Source organism: Bos indicus, chromosome 18 (genome assembly GCF_029378745.1).
Source record: "Bos indicus isolate NIAB-ARS_2022 breed Sahiwal x Tharparkar chromosome 18, NIAB-ARS_B.indTharparkar_mat_pri_1.0, whole genome shotgun sequence".
In the NCBI taxonomy this organism is placed as follows: domain Eukaryota; kingdom Metazoa; phylum Chordata; class Mammalia; order Artiodactyla; family Bovidae; genus Bos; species Bos indicus.
The window spans coordinates 3,221,238-3,247,282 of record NC_091777.1 but is presented as its reverse complement, the minus strand read 5'-3'; the positions used below and the strand labels follow the sequence as shown (position 1 = coordinate 3,247,282).

The window sequence follows — 26,045 nt, the reverse complement described above, 5'->3', positions numbered from 1 at the left end:
TTCCACTGAGCCACCTGGGAAGCCCACAAGCAGAGGAGCAGGGTTCAAAGCAGATAATCCTACTCCAGGACTTAGAGCTGCCAGAGTTGGCAGGAAGAAGCATTGCCTTACACAGTCAATGTTTCAAAACCTAGAGATTTTATAAAACAATCTGGATTTCTAGATTCACTTGAAAAATCCGATTCACTAACTGAAAGAACTCAACCCAGCCAAAGAGGAACAATTTGAAGAAGAAAATAAAGTATTATTGGATTCTAATCCAAGATGTAAAATAAATATCCATAAATTCATACTGATATAAATGATTGAATAAATAAATAAATAATGGGCACAATTTCCCATACAGAAGAAATACAAATAATTGATGTAGATACTCTATCATCAAAGAGGTGGAACATAACTCCTCACTTCTTTTCAAAGGGTACATTGTTGAAAACTGAAGAAAAAAAGAGTCACTTTTTAGTAGAATAACCTGACAAATGCTGTCTCAGTCAGGAGTTCAAGGTCAACATCACATTGGCAAGAGTAAATCCTATTAATATTATGTATCCTTGAAATGATGTGTTGAGAATGTCATTTTACAAACAAACTCTTTTGTGTCCGATTCTTTTGTGACCCCATGGACTGTAGCCTGCCAGGCTCCTCTGTTCATATTTCCCATGCAAGGACACTGGGAGTTTATGTCATTTTATCTTCCTCCTATAAACTCAGAACTCCAACCTAACTGTGAGAAAGACATCAGACAAATCCCAGTTGAGGGACATTGTATAAAATCTGTGACCAATACTCTTCATATCTGTCAAGGTCATCAAAAATAAGGAAAGTCTGAAAAACGGTCACAGTCCAGAGAAGCCTAAGGAGACATGATGACTACATGTAATGTGGGATTCCTGGTGGGATCCTGGAACAGGAAAAGGACAGAAGGGAGAAGGAAGGAAATCTGAGTAGAGTGTGGACTTCAGTTAGTAAGCATGTATGTATCATTGTTGGTTCATCAATGGTGACCAGTGTAGGATCATTACACAGTGCCTGCTGGTGCCTCCAAATCCACTCTCCTAGGCTGGCAATCCTCTGGCAAAGCCCGGGGCACAGAGGCTGGGTTTGAGTGTCTAGAGAACTGGGTATGAAGCTTGTCTTTGCCCAGACTTTGTGTCTGAGTGTGCGTTCATTTGCTAAGTTGTGTCCAATTCCTTTTTGACTCCATGGACTGTAGCCCATCAGTCTGCTCTGTCTTTTCCCAGCAAGAATACAGGAGTGGGTGGCCATTTCCTCCTCCAGGGGATCTCCTTCATCCAGGGATCGAACCTGTGTCTCCTGTATTGGCAGGTGGATTCTTTACCACCTGAACCACTTGAGAAGACACTCTGGCCATGTCCAAATTCCCTTCCATCCAAGTGCCAGGAGCAACGGGAACCCCTGTCTCCCTGGGTCCCTGGCAAACTCTGAGGACACTCCCAGGGTGCTGGTGCCTGCTCAGATAGCCCGGTGTAAACTGCTAGTTGTGGGGTGCCCAGAACCTGTTCTCTGCAGCACCGAGGGAGTCACCCGGGGATCATTTGCCGGCTGGGTAGTGAGGGGGTGTTGGGCGGTGGCGAGCGGGAGCAGCCGCTGTTTTCTCACAGACCTGGTCCTGCCTGGTCCTGCTGGCTGCTCAGCGCACTGATGGGGCCCCTCTGGCTGCTCCCAACCCCACACCCAAGGCCCTGGGTCCCTGCCTCGGAGTGAGGGAGGGTCTGGCCTGTGTTCTCTCTTCCAGCATGAGCCTGTGATGGCCTTTCCGGGAAAGTAGTCACAGGGGGTCGGTCGGAGGCACGGATGGTTTTGGAGATTGTGGCCCAACCGCACCCCTCTGCTGGGTTTCCATTTCCCGGTACCCTGGCCGGGAGAGGACACAGGAACAGTGGGCGATAAGAATTCAGACAGACTCGGAAAGAAAGAAGAGGTGGAGCCAGGCTCCAGCAAGAAGGCGGGGCTGGGGCAGTGTCGGGGTGGGGAGGGGTGGGGGGACCTCTGAGACAGCGCGCCGGCGCCACACTGAACTGCGGCTTCCAGCTCAGGAGCCCCGGGCCAGCTGGATGCGGGCGGGTGGGCGCGGGCAGGACCTCCTGCCAGACACACACAGAAGGCCCTTTGAGGGGGTGGCAGCTGTCACCCCAGACCCCCCTCTGCTTGCTGTGGCCCTGCCTGCCGCCTCTAGTCCGGGAAGGGCCCCCCCGGAGCGGGGACAGTTTGTATGTGGTGGGAAGCAGAACAGAGTGGTCAGACCCCCGGTAGTGCCTTCTGGTAGCTGAGGGGGCTCAGAGCCTCAGTCTGTTAGAAGTAACCGTGGGGACAGCAAGGCCTACCTGGCAGGGGATGGGGAGCAGCTAAGATGCTCAAGTATGTGCCCAGACTTGGGCACCAGGGCAGCTGTGCAACAGCTGAAGAAACTGGGGGGTTAACCCAGAGAAAGGAAGGCTCAGGCCCTGGAACGTCTGTCTTCTGTGTCTGAAGCCCGGGCTCTGGGGCAGGGCCGGCCCTTTAGCGGGGATAAGCAGGAGGCAGGATCTTCCCCAGAACCCAGGCCAGCTCTGTTCGATGACCTGGATCAGCCAGGCTGTTTCCGGGGGGTCGGGCGCTCCGCATCCCTGGGGAAGGGCAGTCAGGGGGGCGCAGCGCCAGGGAGGAACGTCGGGCTTCGCTGCCTGGGGGTGGGGAGGGGTCCCACCTTCAGCGAGGAGAGCGGGAAGGGTTTCTAGGAGCCCTGATCGGTTGACTTGCAATCGTCCTCAGACACAGGGGCTGGGAGCCCGGCCAGAGAACCGGGCAGGCGCCCAGAGCCCTGGGCTGGGCAAAGTGGGGTTGGGGGTGGGGTGGGCGTTCAGGCTTCCAGAGCCGGCAGGCAGCCAGGAGATGGTGCGCCTCAAGGTGGTCCCTGACGGATGGGTAAAGGGCGGAGACCGAGCCCCGTCGCCGCGTTGGGCCGACAGAAAAACCCCGGGTTCGGGGTCCTCTCCTTTAACGCGGCCGCGGGCGGGGGAGCCCCGAGGGGGAGGGGCGGCGCGGGCGGCGCATGCGCGGCGCGGGCTGGGGCGCCCGGACAGTCCGGCGGCCGGGAGCGCGCAGGAGCCCCGAGAGCGCCGGGACCCCGCGCCGGGAGCGCGCAGGAGCCCAGAGAGCGCCGGGGCCGCGCTGGGGGCGCTGAGCGCGGCGGACTGAGCGCCCCGCCTGCCGGCGCCGCTGCTCGCCCGGGCCCCGGGAGCGGCGGCCAAGATGTCCGTGCCGGTGAGTACCGACCGGCGGCCGGGCCCGCTCTTGCCCCCGCCGGGCCCGCAGCCTCGCGCCGCCTGGGGCCGCCGGCTTGGGGCCCCGCCGGGCCCTCTCGCGTAGGGGACTGGGAGCAGCCGGAGGCGGCTCCCCGAGGCCGGCCTCCGCGCCCCCGCCTTTCCCTGCGCCCTCTCCCTGGGGACCCGGGTCGGGCGGGGTCCGCGCTGGCCCCCAGGAGTCCCCCCCGCCAGGGTGGCCAGGCCCGGCGGGGAGAAGGCCCGGCCGCTCCCCGGGACACACTCCAGGCGGCCGGGCCGGCTGAGGGGGCGGGGTCCGCGTCCCCCCACCCGGGGTCCGCCTGGGACCGCCGCCTTGCGGTGCTTAGGGGCCTCCCCGGCCGGGGCCCGGGTGTTCCTCTCGGAGACCCCTCGCGCCCGGGCCGGCTTAGCGGTGGGGGTCTGCGCCCACCCTTTAGAACCCGAGGATGCACTCTCCGGGAAGCGTACCTCTGCCGCTGAAGGCCCCATGGGTGCAGGCCCTCACTTCTTCTTCCCCCCTAGCCCTGGGGCTTCTCTTCTCACCTGGCACCCCCTGCTGCTACCCCAGCAGGCGGCTCGGGCGACCCCACCCCGGGCTCCGCACAGGCCAGTCACCTGGAGGCATCCGAGCCCGGCCTGCGCGGATGGCCAGTGGTCCCGGCAGCCTTTGGTCACCAGGTCTCAGGTGCAGCCCCCAGCCCGCTTTTCAGAGGCACCCACTGAGGTGGGGGCTGCTTCCCTGCTTCCTGCCGGGAAGAGGGCCTTGTGCTGTAAAGCCCTGGCCTCCAGCCATTGTTTCTCTGCGGCCTTTAGGGGTTTTCCCTCTGACAAGAGGGGGCAGTGGTCCCCGGGTGCCTATCCACCTGGCCTGTCTGTGGAACTGCTTCGCACTTGGGGGACCCCATCCTTACGATGAGGCAGACTGTTTGGGGCTTCTTGGCAGGGCAAATGGCCTTTTAATTAACCACCATAGAGTACACGGAGATTACTGGAGAAGAGATGCTGTATAAGAGCAAAGCATTGTTATTATGGAATTAAAGATCCGAGCTCCTGCCCGCCTCCAGAAGCGGTTAATGCAGAGTTACAGATGAAAAACTTAGGGCTTCCAGACCGTGCTGATGTGAACCCCCCACCCCCGTCCGTTCTGGTTCTAAGCATAATTGCCTCATCTTTAGGAAGAAAGAAAGAAGACAGAAAAGGCCTGCCAAGTCCTTCTGCTCTGCCTTCCTGCAAGGCTCTGGGTCCTCTCTGGCTCAGGGCATCAGGACACCTTCTCTGACCTTGTTGGGCACTGACCAGAGAGATGAGGTGGACCATCTAAGCCTGCCCAAGGGCCAGAGTCTCCAGGGCACGAGTGAACAGGGACTGGGACTTTTAGGCTATATCAGAGCCTGGACGGCCTAAGTTTGGGAGGTCCATGCTCGATTTGGTGTGGTTTTCCACAGTCACAGCAAAGGTCTGGATACAGGGTCTGGGGTAGCACCCAGACCCCTCGCCTGAGCACTCTGGGCAGCCCTCCTGGGCTCTGTGCCTCCGTGGCCCCATCTCTAAGAGGAGAGGGCTGGTGGGAGGGCCAGTCTCTGGGTGTGACTTGCGCAGACAGGCACCACTGTAGACACCTGCCCTGGACACCTGTGGTCCGCCTCTGCCCCGTTCATCCACACTGCCAGTTTCGCATTGTTTGCCACCCTTCCGCCTGCAGCTGCAGTCCTCGGAGGTTCTGCAGGGGGAGTGGGGGCCTCACCCCCTGTGCACACATGCCGGGCCATCGGGTCACCCTGGGCCTCTCCTGGGCCCCCTGGTGATGTGTGAACTGGTGGCAGTGGGAAACAAAGTTCATTTTGGGAGCAGCCATGAAATGTTCTGAAAATTGCTTTCATGTGCTGGTGAGTGGTGAGGCCAGCCTCCTGCTCAAGCCCCGCTCTGGGAACCCAGAATGATGACCGCCCACGTGGTGCTCACAGACACGTTTGGGTTTTAAGCATACCCGTTCATTTGGGCAGTCTTTTCCTGGATGGGGCTGACGCAGGCACTTTGGCCCACAGCAATTACCAGATGCTTCAGAATGGGGTGGGAGGCAATGGTGGGCGGCAGGAGGGGGCGAAGAGGTTGGGACAGGCCAGATTGGGCCAGGGGGGACCTCCTGAGTGTCAGACAGGGGGACCCTCCAGGGATCAGCTGGTCTCACTCCACCATCTGACCCACATGCAATCTGGGGCTTCCCTGGTGGCTCAGACAGTAAAGAATCTGCCTGCAATGCAGAAGACCCGGGTTTGATCCCTGGGTCAGGAAGATCCCCTGGAGGAGGGCATGCAACCCACTCCAGTGTTCTTACCTGGAGAACTCCACGGACAGAGGAGCCTGGTGGGTTACAGTCCATGGGGTCGCACAGAGTCAGACATGACTGTACGACTAACTGGGGCCCAGAGAGAGAACAGCATGCAGGGTCCTCCCAACTCCCTGCCTCATATCCCGCCTGTGCTCTGAGCTGAGGGCAGAGTTGACACAGCACCAGGAGAGGCGCTTTCTGGCTGTTCTCTGAAGTCTGCCTTCCTCTCGGGCATGGCTGCTTAGCGCCCAGGCCCGCCTCCTCTCTCTGGGCAGGCAGGAAGCATTTGGTAAGGGAAATGGCTAGGTCACTCACCTGAGACTCCTGGTGGGCATTGGCATGATCTGAATTTAGGAGTGACACTGCCCCCCAGCACTGTCAGGTAGGAAGCCAGCTTCCAGCTGGTAGAGAAGTTGTCTGCTGCCTGTTCCTGCCTCTTGTTCCCTGTCTGTGAAATGGGCACAGCTGCTCCAGCCTCTCCTCTGCTCCTGTATTAAGTGAGGGACGGGTTCTTTCAAGGAGCGAGGTGCTGACGTGTGTGGAGCGTTCCCTGTGCCGAGCGCTGGGCTCGAGGAGGTCTTGTCGTCCTGCCCGGTTGCACGGCCACTGGGGGATGGGGCCAGGCTGGGAACTGAGTCGGGCGGCATCCAAAGCCAGCAAGCGAGCGTGGCCTCTGTAATTGTGGGGGCTGCGGCCTGCTGGGCTGTACAGAAGCCAGGGCCGCTAAGAAAGTGCCCCTCCGCTCGTGGCTTTCTGAGCATGAGTTCAAGTCAGCCCTTCAGCACCCATGGGATGTGGGGCTTCTGGGGCTCCCGGTGGCCAAGCAGCTCTCCGGGGAGGTGCGGCAGGGCAGGTCAGCCCATCGGGAGACTCACAGAGCAGGAGTGGCACCTGGTTGAGCCTCTGCCAACGGTCCCAGGGTGCCCTTTGTACCTGGCTCTGTGTCAGTTGCTGCTGCTGCTGGAGAGCTGGCCAGGGGACCGGGCGGCTCCAGCCTGGGCAGCCAGGCCAGCGGCGGCGGGGGCCTGGGAGAACGGGTGCAGAAGAGAGCAGTGGAGCTGGGCAGAGCCCAAGTCCAAGGTCCTGCATTCAGGCTCCAGAGTGCCGGGCACACCCCTCCCACCGGCCTTGGGCTGCATGGGAAGTGACCTCCGACCCCAACCCTGCCTCGCTCCCCGTCCCTCCTCTCGCTCAGCAGAGGGTCCCCTGCGGGAAGCCCTCCAGGATTCCCAGCGGTGGTCATGCACTCATCAGGGGGGTTGCCTCGTTGCCGTCAGGCTCCTGGGGCAGGACCCAGGCTGCCTGGCTCCTCCCTGTCCAGCCTGCTCCGATCGCCTGCCAAGGAGGTGGTCCCGGGAGCACTGATGACCCCCGGCCAGCCCCCACAGCCTGGGGTCTGCGTCCCTGCACAGGCCCTGGAAGCCCGGTTGGGGGCTGATGGGCCCCAGAGAGTCGCTTCTGGAGGGACGATGTTTGGCAGGTCAAGGGCCAGGGCTCTAAAATGATGGGGCAGGGTCGTCTGTACCTTGAGCGAACACCTGAACCTCTCTGAGTCTGTGTCCTCTGTGTTCTGGGGATTATAAGGGCACTGAGCTCTTGGGGTTTTATGAGATCTTGGCGAGGTTGGCAGAAAGCTTTCTGTAAGAGGCTAATAAGTCATAGTAGCTACTGTTGTTGAGGTTATTATCTTTATCCTGCCACCAGTGGCTGGTACGGTAGCCAAGACCCATTTCTGGCTCCTGCACAACCAGCCCCCTGCCCCTGTAATCCTCCTTGGCCTGCCCAGTCTGCTTCCAGTAGCCCTTTTTTTGTGGCCCGTTCCTGCCAGGGCTTAAGCCATGGGATGACCCTGGTCACTTCCCTGCCTGGCTATTTGGACCCCTGTCTCAGCCTTGGATGGACAGGTACTTGCCCTCATCCAGTAGATGGAGTGCCCTCCAGTGGGGCCAACAGCAGACCCACTGTACCCCAGGCCGGCTGGGTGCCCTGTCCTGAGTGCCCCCAAGAGTGGGTGCCGTGTAGCGGGAGATGGAAGCTGCTGGATCGGTGGGTGCCGGGCTGATTTCAGATGTGTCTGGAGCAGCCTGCCTAGCATGGGACAGGCAGGGTCCTGGGTAGGAAGGAGACACCATGGGGTGGGTCCTGGCCCTTCAAGGAGGGGGCTCTGGTTTGTGGGTGAGGCAGGACCTCAAGGCTAGGAGGCGGCCCCTCCTGACCCCGCTCTCGTGGCCCAGCAAGAGGTGTGCCTGCTGCCCTCAGCTGCGCCTCCCAGCCTCTGACGGGGCTCCATCACAGCTGCCTGCTCTGACTGCACCCTAGTCTCACCCGTCGTTTCCTCGGCTTTCTCTTAGTTTACTGGACCACTGTCTCCGTCTCTTCAGGACAAAGATTTGGGGATAGGTCAGGGGCCTGGGAGGCGGTGACGGCTGCCCGCGTGGAGAACTGGTCACAAGTTACGGCTTTCTAAAGTTAATCCCTTCTCTAAGGTTTTTTTTTTTCTTTTAGTAATTCAATTTTATTATTTAAACCCTACCGAATTCCAGTAAGGATTTGAGACAGATTATAGTGAAGGACAGAGTTTGGGATCATCGCAAAATCCAGAACTTTGTAATGTATGGGGAAGGTAGGCACACACATTTGACTTGAAGCTCCCTGATGGCCAGGGCAAAAAGGGCAACGCGGTGGGTTTAGGATTACAATACCTACTTCTGGGTATTCCTAGTGCTCTTTATTGTTTCCTCTGTGATTTGTTTTCTTTTTACCAGTTGAGACTCTCTTAACTGAGAAGGTTTTCTATGTAGTGAAATGGACAGACGTTAGGTGTACAGTTGGGTAAGTTTTGACTAATGTAGACCCCATGTAACCGTCAGTCGAATCAAGATGATGAGCCTGTCCGTCATCTCAGAACGTTCACAAGCACTACCTTACTGTCAAGTGCGCCCCAGCCCTGTAACATGGTCAGCATTCTGGTTTCTTTTTTTTTTTAAAGGAAAAACTATGATTATCCCATGATCTTGTTCTGGAAAGTCATTTTTTATTGGCGTGTAGTTGATTTACAGAGTTGTGTTCGTTTCTACGGTGGCCAGCATGGTGATTTCTCTCGTCACGGCAAGGTTTCACCTATTCTTGAACTTGATGCCAGCGGAAGCATATTATAGTGTATACTCTTTGGGGTCTGACTTCATTCAGCAAAATGATTTTGAGAGTCTCACCCACAGGGTATGTGTCAATAGTTCTATCTTCACTGCTGTGCTGAGCAGTCCACTGCTGACTCTGAGTTTATGTATGTCCTGCTCTCTTGCTGATGGATGTCTGTCTCTAGTCCTTGTGTGCGGAGGGCTTTTAATACTGGAACATACTAGTGTTGTTGGTGGTATAATACCCTATTTCATTATTTTATAAAACCTGATATCCAGGGCTGTGTGCCTTGAGGCATGCCCAGAGGTGTCTGTGTTCCCTAAATGCCGAGTTCCCCAAAGTACCGTGATTGTTCAGAGCGGTGTGACGCGTGCCTTCTTGTCCACAGCTCTCCCCAGGTATCCGGTGCTCGAATCCCCTCTTCCCAGGGCCCGTACCCGCCAGAGCTCCTGTTGGGGAGAGGCTTCTAGGAGGAGATGGAGCTCTCCTGGGAGCGGCCCCTGTCTCCCCACCCTCCCTGGCCTGGATGGATTCCTGAGCTCCCCACTTTGACCCTGGCTGCCCACCAAGGTTCCCCGCCAGGCAGTCACTCCGCAGGCAGGTCCCGAGGACACCTGACCCCTCAGGAAGCTGCAGTGGGGGAGGCTGGCCTGAGAGCCGCCCTGCTCTGCATGCTGCGCTGCACACCCGGGCAGTTGTTGGCATGCCTGTGCTATTTTTTACAAACCTTGACTTACTTTTTTCTGTATAATGAGCCTGAGCAAAAGAGTCACATGCTGCTCAAATGCCACCTCCTCAGTGAGGAGCCCTAGCATCTGTATAAAGAAGCCCCTCTCTGTGTCGTTCTCCCCAACATCCCATGTCTCTCCGCTTGCTCCCTGCACCCACCCTGGAGTGGACGCTCCCTGAGGACGAGGACTTGTTTTCTGGCAGTGGTGTCCCAGCGGGAGCGGGTACTGGAGGGTGTCCTGATAGACCCTGTTACGGCCACACCCAGTCCCCAGGCTGAGGGGAGACCTTGCCCACCTCTCTGCAGTGCCTGGGGGTCTGGGGGCACCTGGGCTTTGCAGAAAGGTTTTTGCTGCAGAACCATTCAGGGGATGTGGAAACACAGGGCTGGGGGTGGGGGGCCTTACTGGAGGGCACTTGTGCACGAGGTGTGGGTGCCCGGGAGCATGCCTGGTGGGGCAGGGCTGGTGTGTAAGGCAGAGGCATGAGTGTGCCTGCAGCGTCCTGGCCAGTCCCAGAGGCTCTGAGAGACACAGTGACCACGGAGGGCCCCACGCCGGGTGGAATCAGAGCTCCTGGCCTACAGGCCAACCCGGACGAGAAGGTGGGCCGGGGGCGCGTGGAGCCCCCTGCAGGCTGGAGCAGGCGCAGGCGGGGGGCGCCGTAGCTGTGCTGTCCCTGCGTTCATGCCGGCCTGGGCTCCTGAAGTCCCCTCCTGTGACCCCACCGGCCCCCCAACCCCCACTGATGTCGGGGTCACACCGCTGCCCCTTGGGGGCCGTGGTGGGTGTCGGCACCTGTCCTCCGGCAGAAGCAGGTGGGGGCGGCAGATGGCATGTGCGGTCGCCCCTCCCCTTGCCCTCGCGCAGGGGCCGGTTGCCATGGGAGAGGCAAGCAGATGGCGGGCTGGGGCTGCTGACCACACCCTGGCCTTGCCGCCCAGGCTGCCCGCCAGAGCTCAGCCGCCCAGCTTTCTCTCCGAGGACAGGGGCTTGTCCCTGGCTCTCCCTTCCCCCACCCCCGCCCTCCCCCAGGCAGTGTTGAGGGGCCGCTGCCGCTGCCGGGGTGAGGACCCGGGGACTGGGGTCCCAGTGCCAGGGGAGGGGTGAGGACCCGGGGACAGGGGTCCCGGTGCCAGCAAGGGGCAGGCCTCTCTGTGCACACAAAAGTGCGGAGCTGGTTGTTGGTTCTCTGAGGCACACCGGGAGGGGGTACAGACAAGAAGGGGGCACTCAGGCTACTGGGGTCCGTACCCAGGGCTGGGGCAGAGAGGCCCTGGGAAGCGCCCCAGCCGTGTGAGCAGAACCCCTCTCTGAAGGCAGCACCTCCCTGCAGGTGCCTCTGCGCCTGCTTAATTTTCAAATTAGAAAATCAATTAAAAAATTAGGAGAAAAAAAAAAAATTAGGAGACTGTGCTGTCCTTGAAAGAGCCTGAGAGCGGGGGAGGGAGCTGCTGGAAGGTGGGGGCATAGGATCGGCGGGGGTCCAGGCCGTGCATCCCGCAGCCCTGCCTCTGCCCCCACCCCTCTGCCCTGGTCCCACCCTTGCACCCAGGCCCCTGGGGGCTGTCCCGGGGCCCTGTTGGGGGACTGGAGCCCACCCCACAGCTGGTCACCACCATAATGACACATGGACGCCCGTGGTTTCTCCATTGGAGGCAAGGCTTCAAGGCTCCAGCCCCCGGGGTCTGCTCTGTCTGGGGTCCCCTGGGGTGCTCTTCTGTGGGATCATGCCCTGGTAGCCGGTTTGCATTTTGTGGCTTTGTCACTTCCTGGAGGTGTGAGGGGGCAAGGCCCTGCCCCTGTCCGAGCCTCTGGGTGGGGATGGTTCTGTCCTGGCCCCGGGAGGGCGGTCTCTGTGGCGGTGGCAGTGTGACAGCGGTTCTTGGCACAGCTGGGCCTGCGCGGTGTCCTGCCCCCTCGCCCACAGGGCTGGCTCCGGCTCGCAGGCTGCCTTGGAGCCTGCCGGTGTGCGTGGCCAGCCCAGGGCTGGGCGTCCACTGCGGCCTTCTAGAGGCATCGTTTCTTCCTGTCCCTGCGGCTGGCAGCCCTCACCTCCGGCCTCAGGAAATCCTTCCCTGCTGCTGCGCCCGGAGCCGGCCGGCCCCCCTCGGTGCTGCTGGGAAAGCCCAGGCTTAGGAGAAGGCGGCTGTCCGAGTCACTTGGAGCTAGCCATTTCAGTCCACGCTTCACTTGGCATCAGCATTTTCTTGCATGATTTTAGCCTTTGAAAATGGCCATCTTAATAGCTGCACAGGATTCCATTGAGAGATTCTGGTGGCCCAACCAGTCCCCTATAGCTGGTCATTTACGTTATGCCCCTCTTTGTTCACTGTTATAAATGCTGCCACAGACATTGTTGGGGCTATTGCAAGAACCGTTCTTTGTGCTGTGGGTCTGACGTGGAGAATAAGACCCCCTAAAGCCCAGAGAGCAGGCGCCAGGTCTCCTCACTCAGGGCCTAGGATCACCAGCAGCGCCTGCCCCAGCGGGCCCGTGATGGACGCACGGGAACCAGTGGCCTGGGCGTAGGCCACCATCGGCCCTGCACAGACAGGTGCTCCCCCAGGGCCTGGGGGGACACCCCAGCTGTAAGCTCGCCTGCACCGCTGGGGTGACCACGGTGCTCTGGGAGGAGCCCACGCTCTGCCAGCTTCTCCCGGCCCCTCCATCCAGCAGGGTCCTCTCCTTCCCGGGCATACGGTGTGCTCACCCTGCTGAGGGGCGCTCCTGAGCCTGTTCTGAGCTCACTTGTGTCTGAGGATGGTGCTTGGGTCTCACATGCTTGTCCTTTGGGGCCTCTGAGTGCGGCAGGGTCCTCAGCTTCCCTGGGCACCCGTGTTCCATGACCTCTTTTCTGCCCTGCAGGTCCTGAAGGTGCCGCAGGGGGTTCAGCGTGGGCTGCGCTATAGCAGCCCTGCCTGCCCTCCCTTCTGGGACTGCAGTCTGGGGGGTGCAGGGTGGGTAGGGGAAACTGAGTCTCAGCCTCTTCATCTGGAAAATGGGGCGAATTGGGAAGCCTGTTGTGCAGGATCACTGTGGGCACGAGATGAGCACGTGATCATGGAGGCCTTGGCCTAGTGCTGGCCTGAGCGCTGTCCTGGGGGCTGCATCCCTTGGCCATTGGCCTGGGAGGGTCTGCTCCCCCACAGACCCCCAGAGCTGCCCAATGGGCGCCCCTCCCCCACTTCCCCAAGGCAGGCCTGGGAGGGGGCACTCGGCTCCCCCTTCAACCCCTCCCCTTCCAGCACAGTGGGGCAGAGATCCCAGGGCCTGGATTCCAAAGCGGAAATGCCATTCTGGGAGGCACAGTCTTGGGGGGAGTGGGGAGTTTAAGTGGAAAAGGAGCAAATTTTTGAAATGCCTGGGCCAGAGCTGGGTTCTCCTCCCCCGCCTGCCCGCCCACTTGAGCAGCCCCGCCCCCGTTCGGCTTTAATCCAGCCCCGCGGAGGGAGGGTCTCTGGTCTTCCAGGCGCTTCCCTGCTCTCCCAAGGCCGGCTCGCACAGGATAAGGCCAACTCGACAGGGATGTCCCTGCCCATCTCTGTGGAGACCTACTGACTAGCTGTGGAGCCTGGTCCCCACCCTACTCCCCACCCAAGTGGAGACCCCAGGGAAAACCTAAGGATCCCCTCCACTCAGCATGTACAGATATTCACTCACGGCAGGCTGTTCCGATGTTTCCTTGGAAGCGGAGGTGCCAGTCAGGCTGAGGGCAGGGCAGGCCTTTCTGACGAGGCCACGGCTTCCTTTCTGACTTTGGGGCACAGCCTTGGGAACAGGCAGGAGGGGACACCCTTGGCAACATTTCCCTGAGAGCTGGGTCTTCTGTGGGGAACTGGGCTGTTTTGAAGGGTACAGGGGGGCCAGTCCTAAGGCGGGCATAGGGTGGCAGCTTGTCCCGTTCCTTCTTGAGGACTCTGGGTCCCCCTGTGTCCAAATCTTGCTACTCTTTGCCCACACCCTGTGCTGAGAGTTCCGTCCAGTGGTTCCCCAAGCAGTTTTGGGAGAAATGCAGATGTCTGGATTCCCCCCCTCCCCTGCCAACTCCCAGTTTTTCTGGAGGAGGGGACCTAGGAATTTGTTTCTTAACAAGCTTTCCAAGGGATCTATGACCAGCCAGACGTGGGGTGTCCTAGCCCAGCGTCTTCCTTTTATAGATGAGGGAGAGCCTGCCCATGGTAGCACACCTGGAGAGGGGCTGTGTCAGTCTGGGTGTCGGTGGAGGGACACCTTTGGATCTTTCTCGGGCTTGTATGTATTTTATAGGCCACGCCCGAGGGTTCTCTACAGGACATGTCCGGCTGCTTCACTGGCATTCCAAGCTGCCTGATGGTGTCTGCACACTCAGCAAGTGGCTTGAGAAGGCAGCCTGTGGGAGAACCCCAGATGTGAGGCGCGGGAGCTCCAGGTCTGGAGCCGGCTCCTTCCTAGATCTCCCTGCAGACCTCCGTGCAGCCCTGGACCACGTTCAGGGACGGTCACAGCTTGTCTCCTGGGGAGGGGAAGCTCAGAACCACAGTGCCCTCCACTCAACTTCCCTGTAGTGCGTCTCCCTGCGGTCATTCCCATCAGCATCCCTCCCAGCCCCTGCTGCTGAAACGGGAGTTGTTGGGCCAGAGGTGTCAGCCCTGGACAGGGCTGACTGAGGGGTCTGGGTGGGGGCAGAGGTCCTGGGGCAGCACTTGGGAAGCTGGATTCAGTTCGGAGAAGGGGTAGATGGACAAGTTTCTTGTCCCCGGTGCGCTGGGGCTTCCCGCACACTGGCTATTAGAACACGATGTGCTCCGGGCCTCCTCTCCCCGCATTACCCACGGAGACAGCTGCTGTCCCCGGATTCCCTGCCGTCCCCGGCGTCTTTGCCATGTCTTCACATTCTGGGGCTCTTAAGACACCACAGGCCCGACCAGAGTCGGTGCGGTGGTGGCCGGAATCTTAGTTTTCTGCCAGCTGGGGCATACTCCTCCGGGTGCAAATCTGAGTCGGACTTGTTGGATGGACGCATGTGAAATGACCCGCGCTGGCGGCCGGGGAAGGCTGGCGCCTCTGGGGCTGCCACGGCCGCAGAAGAGGAGGGCAATCCCGGCAGTCTTCCAGAAAGAGGAAGGCCACGGCCTTTGAGGAGGATGCGTGCTCGCCCTCGGTGGAGTGCAGGGACAGGCCTTCGGAGCGCCGGGCAGGCGGGTTCCTGGAGCCCCGCGCAGTCCCGGCACCGGGGGCGGGGGCGGGGGCGGGGGCGGGGGCGGCCCTGCTCGGCGTCCCGCCCCCGGGCCGGCGGGTCATTTGCATGGGGGCCCGAGTGGCCAATGGGTGCGCGCGGCAGGGCAAGCCGGAGCCGGGCGGGGCGGGGCGGGCCGGCCCTGGGCGGTGGCAGTGGCCGGGTAGGCGCTGAGGCGGCCGGACCGGGGCCCGGGAGCCGGGCGGCTTCGGGGCGCTTGGGACCCCGCGAGCGCTCGGCGCGAGCGGTTCGCTGTGCGCTCCCACGGGGAGCCCAGGCCCACCGGACACCATGAACTACCTGGTGAGCTTGGCCGGGGCGGGGTCCGCGCACCGGGGGCCGTCGGCGGAGGCACCCCGGCCCTGCCCGCTCCCGGGCGGACCCGGCGGGCCCGGGCGGGGAAGGGTTAAGTGAGCGGCATTTCCTGCCGGACCCGCGGGTCCTGGGAACGGCCGCAGCGGGGGCGTGGGGCCGGGATCCTGGGAACCCCCTGTGCCCGGCCCGGGCTCTCGAAGGCCGGGACTGGGGGTGACCGCAGGCCCCACGCGCCCGCGGGCTGCTGGAAGGACCGGGCTCGGGCGCCGCGGGCCGCAGAGAAGTTCCTGGATCCGGGAAAGTAGCTGGCCGGAGGCCCGCTCCCGCCTGCCGGCAGCGCCTGTCGGGTGACCTTGGGCCTGAGAGCCGGGTCTCCGAGCCCCCACTCCATCGCCTGGAGCAGCGACCCGGGGCCCCTTGTGCCGTGAATTTCCAGGAGGCGGGGTGGGGCTCCGTGTGTTTTGGGGGGACGGTTGCCCCTGCCCCATGCTAGGGATCGAGGGCGCCGGGAGCAAGTGCGTGGTCCGCGGAGAAGTTAATAATTAACCTCCGGGTCGCCAGCGTTGGATTCCGGGATCCGGGGCAGGCTCCTCTCGGTTATGGCCTTCGCTCGCTGTAAAAGCGTTGTAGGAGCTGGACGGCGGGCAGGGCAGTCCAGGCCCACGCGGCGGTCCCATCCCGGGCCCTCGTCTCCGCGGGTGGAGCGTGCGAGCCGGGAGGGGCGCAGCCGCCCCTCGGGTGGCCTGTCCTCGCGTTGCTGCTGCGCTAGGCAGAGCCCCGGGTGGTGGTGACGGGTTCGGAGAAGCTGAGGTTTGCCGATGCCTGGGGGAGGTCGGGGAGCGTGAGAGGTTAGAGTCCGGGGAGATGTTGTCTCCCATCTCCAGCTGGTCTTGAGAACAGGGAGCTTGTTTTCTCCCCAGCCTTAAAGAGTCTCAGCTGGGAGGTCCTGTCTGGGTTTGCTGTGTCAGTTTCAGCCAGGCCCGCAGGTGTTCCTCGTGCGCCGCCCGCCGCACCCCCCCCCCCCCATGACCGTTTCCTTTCCAGGGTGGGGAGCTGATGCTGGGGTGGAGGGATGTCAGGGTTAACAGGCGTAGAAAAGCAGGAGAGGGGCCCCAGGTGCAAGTGGAGCCTGGTGGGAAGAGAGTCTGGGAGGAGCTGTTGGCAAGCCCTTCTGGCACTGGCACCCGCCACCCACTTGACCTCAGTGAGGGGAGAGTCCAGTGGGTGCAGGGTGGAGGCGGGCTAGGGCAGTCTCTAACTCTGCCAGGACAGTCAGCCTCAGGTCCGGAGAGCTGGCCCCATGTGCCCAGGCTTGGGCAAGGGACTGAAGTGAGGGCAGTGCCCCGGGAGTCCTGCCCGAGTGAGAGAGGCCCCCAGACAGCTGTTCCCCCCAGGCGCAGATGGGGGCACTGAGGCCAGAGAGGGACGTTACTGTCCTCAGAGCTGACCCAGGGCATAGTCTCCTGATGTGGCCCAGCTCGTCCATGTGCTCCCCTCGCTCAGGGACTGGGGGGACTGCCAGCTCCATGGGGTCTCTCTCTGGCTCCTGCACTGTGCTTTAGTGGCCCCCACCTGGCCTCCATCATTCTTTTAGGGGTCCCAGCGCCCATTTTCTCTCAGCCTGGAGAGCTCTCCTCCGTCCCCCAGGAGCCCACAGCCAGCTGGGGCAGCCAGAACCAGCCAGCAGGTGGAAGGGGATGGGGACAGTGCTTGGCGGACACTGGGCCATTCTCCGGGAAGATCCTGTCCGAGTTCCTCCTCTCTGGGCCCTGAGGGCCCCGAGTATGGAGCTCCAGGGTGGTCTCCCTGACTTGGCGGTCTCCCTGACAGGGTGGTCTCCCTGACGGGAGAGCCCCTGACTTGACCTGCTCCCATCTCTGAGTGGGGAGAGGGACGAAGTACTGGCTGGCCTGGAAGGGCTCAGGGTGGAGGGGCAGGGCCCCGTCTCAGACCCCTTTTCCAGCAGGCGCTCTGGATGTCAGGGCTCAGGACCTTTCTTGAGCTGGAGAACTGCGCTCTTTGTGCCAGTGTAGACCCTCCTCCTGCTGAAGCAGGTGGTGCTGCTTTAAGGGCTACTGCGAGTTGCCATTTAGGACTGGAGAGGGGGCTTTGAACGCCGAGGTGGGGAAACCAAGGCGTTGTAGGAACAACGCCTCTGCTGCCCCACCTGGGCTGTGCCTCTGCCTCGGCCCCTCCGGTGGCAAACCAAGGGGGTGGCCGTGGTGGCTTCCCAGGGCCTGATGCTGTCCGTGAAGTCAAGGTTGGCCTGTGCTGGCCTCTGCCGAGAAGCCAAATCCCAAGACTGAACAGGCCGGTCTGTCCCAGCGAGTCTGGGGTCTGGGTCAGTTTCCTGGGTGGGTGGCAGTGGTACGGGGCTCAGGGAGTGAGGACCACTCCCAGCTGTCAGCAGGTGGGTGGGCTCTGGGATGGCGGGCTCTACTCTCGTCCCTCCCCCCGGGAGCTCTTCAGTGCCCGGGGCCAGGCCCACCTCTGCCCACCATCTGGTGTGGTGGAGGCTGCAGGCTGTGCTCGCGGCAGGAGGACCCTCCCTGCCCAGCCTCCAGGGTCCGTGCCCAGGACACCCTGCCCGCGGCCTGCTTCCTGCCCAGGACCTGAACGTGGAGGCTTCTGCTCTTGCCACTGTTAACGAAGGCCAGGTCAGGGCACCTGCTGGTCTCAGGGAGCTGCTAGCCGTGACTCCCCACAGCTGGGTTTCCAGTCTGTGTCTGTGGACCTGTTCTGGCTGCTGGGGTCAGGCCTGGGGCTGAAGGCCCACACCCAGCCCCTGCTCTGCATCCAGAGCTCGGGCGCTACCCAGTAGGCAAGGAAGGAGGCACGCCTCCCTTGTTCCCCGAGGGTGGCTCTGGCGCAGGGGGCTCACCCATGCTTCTCACGCTGAACACTGAAGACCTGAGCCCAGACCCTGAACCCTCAGTTGTCCTGGGCAACGCCAAGGCCAGCTGTTCTGCAGTTCTGTCCGAGATGAGGGTGTAGGGACCCCTGGAAAGGGAAGAGGCGCTGCCTTCCCGGATCCCCAGCCTGGAGCAGAGCGGGGGCTTGTCAGGGCCCTGGGCACGGGGCAGCCCTCCTGGGGGCGTCCTGGAGCACGGGTGAGCTGTGAGCGTGGGCTGCCACGGGGGCATACACACGTTTTGGCTGTATCCACTGGCCGCAGGGTCTCTTTGGGACAAGCAAACAGAATACCCCAGAAATAAACTTGGCCCACATTTGAGACAGCCGTGCATGAAGAGAACCAGTGTTTGCCGAGTGAGTGCTGTGTGTGGGGCTCTGTGCTCGGGGCTGGGGTGTGTGGCGGGGGCAGGGACGGGGTGGGTGGACAAGGCCTGTGAACTTTCCGCCCCGGCCGCCCGGCTGCGCTTTGCCACACAGCTCAGGGCTCCTCTGCCACGTCCTGCCCATGACACTGGCAGATCAGGTAACGGTTGTGCGCCTCAGTTTCCCCATCTGTAGGATGGGCGTAGTCCTGGTGTCTCGAGGTGAAGGAGATACTGAGTGTGCAGAAGAGCCGTGTCGTCAGGTTGTCACTGTGAGCCTGTCAGTCTCTCAGCCACCAGGTAGCACCACCCCCGAGTCTGTGTTTGGGGACACCCAGAGCACACCCGGGACTCCCCGGGGCAGCAGGTGGAGGGTACACCCATCCGGCGGCCACCGATCTCCCGAGCGCGTGCCCAGTGGCGGCCATGGCCCAGCTGCTCCGCGCCCTGGGCCCAGTGGGTCTGGCGCACACAATGAGGGCCATTCTCGCACCAGGCCGGCCTGTGGGACAGCCTCTCAGCTCCCCTGCAACAACCAGGCCGTTGTTCTGGGCACGCCGGCGGCAGGCCGTTGCCCAGGGAGTATTGCTTCAGGCTGGGGGTGCCCCTCTGTCCCCTCCCTCTGGGGCGAGGCTGTGTCAGGGGGCCGACCTGGCTTCCTTGGGCGGCTCCCAGGGAGGCCAGGGCACCGCCCCCTCCTGCGCTGGGCAGGTCAGCAGCCCCAGGTTCAGCCCTGCTTGTGTGGGGGTCCCCTGCTGAGGGGGCAGGCCCCCCTCCCCTTCCTGGATGCCCAGGTCGGGGGACATGAAGTGGGCAATGATGAAGGGTGTCGATCGGCACTTCAGAGAGGGCGCAGTGGGCGGTGGGTGCCCAGGAGAGGATGTGGGAGCCTTCCGGGGGGTGGTGACACCCAAGTGGCATCCTGAAGGAGTAGGATTTAGCAAGGGGCTCCCCAGGTCAGGAGCAAGGGGTCAGAGGTGCGGGCGGGGTGGCTGCCGTCCGCGTGGTGCCTGGACGCGGGTGGGCCCCTGTGCTGTGCCCTCCCGGGGACCCGCCTATGCGCCCCTGGGGCTCGTGAAGCCTGGCAGTGATGGAGGCTGGCAGGCCGGGTGCTGTGCCTCCCCGGGGCCTGGCTGTGCACCCCTGGGGCTCGCGAGGCCCAGCAGTGATGGAGGCTGGTGGGCTGGGTGCTGTACCCTCCTGGGGCCTGTCTGTGCACCCCTGGTGCTCATGAGGCCTGGCAGTGATGGAGGCTGGAGGGCCAGGTGCTGTGCCCCCCCGGGGCCCGGCTGTGCACCCCTGGGGCTCGTGAAGCCCAGCAGTGATGGAGGCTGGTGGGCTGGGTGCTATGCCCTCCCAGGGCCAGGCTGTGTGCCCCTGGGGCTCGTGAAGCCCAGCAGTGATGGAGGCTGGTGGGCTGGGTGCTGTGCCCTCCCGGGGCCAGGCAGTGTGCCCCTGGGGCTCGCGAGGCCCGGCAGTGATGGAGGCTGGCGCGCCGGGTGCTGTACCCTCCCGGGAACCAGCTGTGCACCCCTGGGGCTCATGAGGCCTGGCGGTGACAGAGACTGGTGGGCCCCCCGGGGCCCGGCTGTGCACCCCTGGGGCTCGCGATGCCCGGCAGTGATGGAGGCTGGCGGGCCGGGTGCTGGGTGGATGGGCCCCTCTTCAGCCTGGAGCGAGGTCCTGGGCCCGGGGGCACGCGTCCAGCGCAGGAGTGCTCCGGAGCGGCGGGTCTTACCTTGTTCCGCCATGGTGTGCTGCCACTGGATGCGCTTACTGCCCCCCCACCCACGTCCTCCCAAGGCGGCCTGCCATGTGGGCGCCCCTCCCGCCCTCCCCGCTGCCAGTCCAGGCTGTGGCCCTGGCGCCCCGCCCACCCTCCGCACTTCACGGTCACGTCTCGTGTGTGCCCTCTGTCCACACGCCCTTCCCCACACCGTTTCCTGGCCGCCTGGTTTCCATCCTTCATGAGTCGCCTGACGTGTCCCTCTCGGGGAGGCCCTCAGCCCGACCCCTGTGAGGCGGCCCTGGCGCGTTAGTTTTGTGTCCCACTCCTCGCCCTGTCCTGGCAAACCGTGGTGTGTCTTCTTGGCTGAGCTAGGCTTGCACTGCCTTTCTGAGGCTGGCCCAGCACCTGGCCAGGCGAGCCTCTCATTAAACAGAAGCAGCGTCCTGGGAAACCAGGCTCGCCCTCTGAGCGCAAGGGATCCGGGTGCTCAGAGAGGCCGCGGGGCCTGCTCGGGGTCCCCAGCAGTGGGCGGAGGGCAGACCCAGGTGGGTCTTGGTGCTGCTGCTCAGACCCGGGAGGGGGGGGCATGAGGAGCAGCTGGAGTGGCTGGGAGGCCCCGGGGTGGTGCCCGGCCAGCTGGCGCGCAGTAGTGCCTGGACCGTGGCGAGCCCACCCCTGGGGCTCGGGATGGGGCAGGGGGCACCAGCTGACACAGGCTGAGGCGCTCCCGGTGCCAGGCGCCTGCTGCCGTGTGCCCACCCGAGAGGCGCTGCACAGCCCAGCTCGGGCCTCCCCAGACTGTACGGTCACCGCAGGATCGGGCCCGACTGCTCCACGCGCTCACACCGCCTGTGACTGGGCCTCCCTGGGTGCAGCGGCCCCGGTAGCTCCCTGGGTGCCCTCCTGGGCCCCGGGGGATTCCTCTCACCCTGTCCCCCTTTCCCACTGGCCCTGGCCCTGGGTGGAGCTCTCCAGCCGCCCGAGAGGCCAGCGCTGCCCAAAGCCCCTCTGCTGGCCCTCCACCCCCCGGCGGCCCTCCTCTGAGGTGGGGGTGTCTGCAGGGCATGCCCCTGTCTGCACCCGCCCCCTTTGGCTTGAGGGGTTTTCCTGTGACTCACTCTGCTGGCACTTCCTGTGGTCACGGGGCAGGGGCTGAGGGGACCCAACCGGGTGGCTCCGTGTTCTGGGGTCACTCGCTGAGGGAGGGTGGGCTGGGCGTCCCGCCCCCCCTGACGGAATCGGAGTGTGCTCCGTCAGGAGGACTGCAGACCATATTTGGAAAACTTGCTCTTCCTGCAGGCGGCGGGGCTGGGACCCGGGGATCAGCGAGCTGCGGGGCTCCTCCCAGGCCTCTGTCCTCTAACCCACCTCGCCTGGGCCATCCCATCCTGCTGTGGAGCCCAGGAGGTGGTCAAGACGTGTGTGTTTTCAGCCTCCAAACCAAAAAATGCTTATTAAATACAAATTTTAAATTTCTGAAAAACGAGGAAAAAGCATCCTTTCATCGTCTCAGACATTATCCTCTCCCAGTTTTTCAAGTTCGAGTGACTTTTTATTGAGGACTCACGTAGGCCTCTTATGTTCATAACTGACCTGGTCTAACGAGCTGCGGAGGGTGCCATGCGGGGCCCGGACCCTGGTGCTGCCCTCAGTGCGGGTGGGCCTCTGCTCCACGCCAGGGCTGACCTCCCCGGGCCTCGTCCCCCATGGCTCCCTGCTTCCCGGCCTCCGGCTCTGCAGGGGTGCACTCCCCGCCGACACTGCGCCTGGAGTCTGAGCGTGCGGTCCTGGGGCCGCCTGCCCGGCCGGCCGCCTAGACACCATGTCCTCCCCCAAGTCCTCAGCATGCCAGGGCTCAGAGGGGCTCTTTCTGGCCCCCGAGGCCAACGTGGAGGTGGGAGAGACCCCATCCTCTCTCTTCTCTGCCCGCGGATGAATCCAGGGAACGAGACGTAGGCCCCAGTGGACACGGACGCGGGTGGTCCCGCTCCGGATCCCACTGCCGAGGCAGGTCCAGAGCAGGCTCTGACTCTTCAGGCCTCAGGAGACGCAGAGGAGGGGTTGGCGCCCAGCTGGCCTGGCACAGGCCTGGCCTCCCTCTCGGCGAGGTCTGAGCCTCTGCTGCGCCCCGCCAAGCTCTTCGCCACCCCGGAGGCTGCAGCCGCCCCAGCCCTCTCAGCAGGAACCAGCTTTGCTCCTGCCTGCCGCCTCGCCCCTGCCCACCGCCTCACCCCTGCCCGCCACCTCCCCCCTGCCTCCCCCCTGCCCGCTGCCTCCCTCCTGCCCACTGCCTCGCCCCTGCCCGCTGCCTCCCTCCTGCCCGCTGCCTCGCCTCTGCCCGCTGCCTCGCCCCTGCCTCCCTCCTTGCCTGCTGCCTCCCTCCTGCCCTCTGCCTCGCCCCTGCCTGCTGCCTTGCCCCTGCCTCCCCGCTGCCTGCCACCTCTCTCTGCCCGCTGCCTACCCCCTGCCTGCTGCCCCTGCTCGCTGCCTCGTCCTGCCTCCTGTCTCGCCTCTGCCCTCTGCCTCACCCTGCCCACTGCGGCCAGGCTGGCCATGGCCCTCCCGCCGGGCCCCTGGGGCACCTCTGGGCCCTGCCCCTGCACACGCAGCGGGCCGAGGACTGAAACCAGGTCCTCTTCCTGGTTCTCTGTCTTCAGGGAGGTTCTGGGCCTGTCGGCACGCTGTCTGCCAGGACTGGGGTCCTTCCGTGTGACCCCAAGACCTGCATAGGCCGCTGGGCCGTGGGGCCTCTGCATGGAGCGTTCTCCTCGCGCCGGGGGGGCTGACTCACAGAGAACAGAGCATCACCCCAAGTCAGCAGTTCTGGGGTGGCTGTGAGAGCTAAGGGGAATTACTGGAGTAAAGAGCGGGGCTGGGGGGGACAGTGCTGCCCTTCTGCGGCCTTCCTCAGCCTTATGGGATGCCTTCCTGTTTTGCTGTATTTTCCCTATTTATTCCCGATGCCTGGCTCGTTCCTGTCCCTCCTCCAGAGGCATCCATGCTAATGTAACGTGTCTGGAATCTCCTTGGACAAGTATCTGAGAAAAACACGTAGAGTTGTTCCGTAGGTGCCTGTGACATCTGCATAAAGCGTTCGGGGCCACAGAGCGCCTGTTTGCAGCCGTAACTCAGGAAGGCATGGCTAGTGTTCCTCACCAGCCCCCGGGCCCTGCCAGAGCTCAGAGCGGAATCAAGAACGTGTCCTGCTTCACCAGCGGGAGCCCTGCGAGTCCTCTGTGGCTGTCTTAGCCAGTCTGCTTTCCCTTTCAGAGAACTCTGCGTTTTGGGGGTTTTCTGTTGGTGTTCTTGCCTTCTCGCTGCTTATGTGTCGGAGCCCCTCCAGACTCCAGATTTGATCGGCTTGTCGTTGGCAGCCTGCCACCCTGTCAGCTTTCTGTGATTCACCCATCCAGCTGAGACCGTTCACGTCTGTGAGCTTGAATCCGTCTTTGCTCCTGTTGTTGTTACCTTAGATTTGGCGCTTTTGTGGTCTTTCTTTGTGGGTTTTGTTTTATAATTTTTCCAGCCCAAAGTCCCAGAGATAGTCTCCACAGTGTTTCCTTCTGTCACCTCTAAGCTCGTGCCTCTCACAGGCGGGTCTTTGTAACGTGAGGCAAGTGTCCACATGGACCTTTCTTCCCACGGTGCGTGAGCATGTGGGTTGTGGTCCTGCCCTCGCCATCGCTGCGGGGTTCCCAGTCGTGGTCCGGAGTCATGACCCGTCCTCATGGCAGGAACGCAGTGCCTCTTTGCCTTCCATTTTCAGAACCAACCTGCCTATTTGCCGATCTCTCTTTCTCCACTTAATTCTAGGAAGGTTCTTTGTCTTTGATTGACTTCCCTCCCCCCCAAAATTCTGCTGGCATTTTTATTGCAGTTGTAACATTTTAACTAAGCTTGGCCCAACTGGTGCATTTTCTTCCTCCGAGGTCTCCTGGAGTCTGTGCTTGCCTAACTCTCAGAAAACTTGCAGCTTTTGTTTCTGCTGAGTCTTTGCCATGAGGTCGGCCCTTCGTGCTTGTTGGGCTCTTTACATAGATGGCGTGTGCTCTGCAGACGATGACTGTTTTGCCCCTGTGTGTTGTCTGGTCTCTCCCTCCTGGCTGATTGCGCCGGCGGGGCACCAGGCAGGGTGTGCATCCTGTTTTCTCTGCAGGACGTGGTGGCCATTACTGTCATGATCGCTGCCTTCCCCAGCCTTGGGTCTAGCCTGTAGCGTGACTCCAGGAGTATTTGGTTGTTTTTTTTTTTTCCAGAGGCTTGGGTGCCATCCTGGAGTGTGGGTGGAGGCTGCGGTCGCGAGGGTTTTGAGGCACTCTGCAGGCGCGTTTGAACAAGCGCCAGCATCAGCGGGGCTGTTCTGCCAGGGGCGGTGGGCACAGAGGCGCAGGGATCCCGCCAAACCCTGTGTAGTTCTGCCTCGGTGCCAGAGCCACGTGCCTCCCCAGTCCCGGAGGGGATGGGAGCCGGGCGGGCCGCAGGTACCCAGCACCACCTCTGCCCTCACTCCCCATGTCCTCTCCCTAGAACGTGCTGGCCAAAGCCCTCTACGACAACGTGGCCGAGTCCCCGGACGAGCTCTCCTTCCGCAAGGGCGACATCATGACGGTGCTGGAGCGGGACACACAGGGCCTAGGCGGCTGGTGGCTCTGTTCGCTCCATGGCCGGCAAGGCATCGTGCCCGGGAACCGCCTCAAGATCCTGGTGGGCATGCATGACAAGAAGCCGGCGGCACCCAGTCCGCCCCAGCCCAGCCTCCTGGCCCCCGCGGCCCCGTACACGCCCATGCTGTCGGCCACCTTCCCGCCCCAGCCGGACGGCGTCTACCTGGTGCCCACCCCCAGCAAGACTCAGCAAGGCCTCTACCAGGCCCCCGGGCCCAGCCCCCAGTTCCAGTCCCCGCCGGCCAAGCAGACCTCCGCCTTCTCCAAGCAGATGCCTCATCACCCGTTCCCCAGCCCAGCCCCCGACCTCTACCAGGTGCCCCCGGGGCCGGGCAGCCCCGCCCAGGACGTCTACCAGGTGCCGCCCTCCATGGACGCACGGCACTGGGAGGGGACGAAGCCACCAGCCAAGGTAAGGCCTCCTGGGAGATCAGGCGGCCCTTCCAGGGGGTCTCGCCCAGGCCTGATTACTGGACGCAGTAGGGCCCAGCCAGTGATCTTTGGGACCACGGGGGTTCCTGTAGTGGCTCCATGTTTGGTCTGGGGCCACGGTGGGAGGTGAGTGCCGAGTGATTTACCTGTCTTCTGGTGTCAGAGTGAGCTGCCCAGGAGAAGACATGGAGCTGGTCTTGGGCAGTGGGGTGTCCTTCAGCTGACAAGACCCAATGGGAGGGTGTCCCCGGCAGACGACACAGCTTGTCCAAGACTGGCGTGGCAGTTGGAGCTGGCCCAGGAGGCCTGAGAGTAGGCCAGGACCCTGGGAGCCTGGTACCCTCCTGAGGACAGAGGATTTGGGATGGGAATGACCTGCCCAACCGTGTCCGGGTAAAGCCATTCTGCACAGAAGGGAGGACACAGGGAGCCCAGGAAAGGGGAGTGGAGGCGCTTGATGGGGGTAATTGGAGTATGGAGCGCAAGGCTGGAGTGGCCAGGATCCCAGAGGGATGCACTGGCTGGCGGTGACTCTTCTCTGCCCAGTAGCACAGTGAGGGTGAGCGGTACGGGGCTGGCGGGCGCCTCCGAGACTATCGGGGTCTGCGGCTGCTCCATCTTGCTGCTCTGCCACCTCGCCCAGGGCCCACAGGCCAGGACGGCGGCTGCATGAGCGCCAGCCGGCAGGGCACAGAGGAGGGGCTGGGGGAGGCCTGCCAGCTAGTGCCCAGGGCACCCAGGGGCCCCTCGGCGGTGAGCTCGTCCCCCAGGCACCCGACCATCTCCCAGGCCGTGGCAGTGAGCTGCGGAAGCTGCAGGGTGACCTGCCCGTGACTCCTGGACTGAGGGGCAGACACTGCCTGCTGGACTGTATGGTCTCCCTGAGAGGGCCTCTTGTTCCAAGTCCCTGGCGGGCTGTTGCCCACGGGAGGC

The 26,045-nt window shown here is 62.6% G+C and overlaps 1 protein-coding gene across 3 annotated transcripts in view; it reads left to right on the top strand.

The window, feature by feature from the left end:
• Positions 1–3,100: 3,100 nt before the first annotated feature.
• BCAR1 (BCAR1 scaffold protein, Cas family member) overlaps positions 3,101–26,045 on the top strand; it is a 33,832-nt gene continuing 10,887 nt past the window's right edge. Inside the window, exons 1-2 of one of the 3 annotated variants that reach the window (XM_019979396.2) lie at positions 3,101–3,264; positions 24,544–25,092. In XM_019979396.2, coding sequence (XP_019834955.2) covers positions 3,253–3,264; positions 24,544–25,092 — 561 coding nt within the window. In that variant the 5' untranslated portion in view covers positions 3,101–3,252. Of the gene's footprint in view, positions 3,265–14,853; positions 15,001–15,156; positions 15,457–24,543; positions 25,093–26,045 lie in introns of those variants that run through there. The other 2 variants (XM_070770336.1, XM_070770338.1) reach the window with 2 other exon arrangements.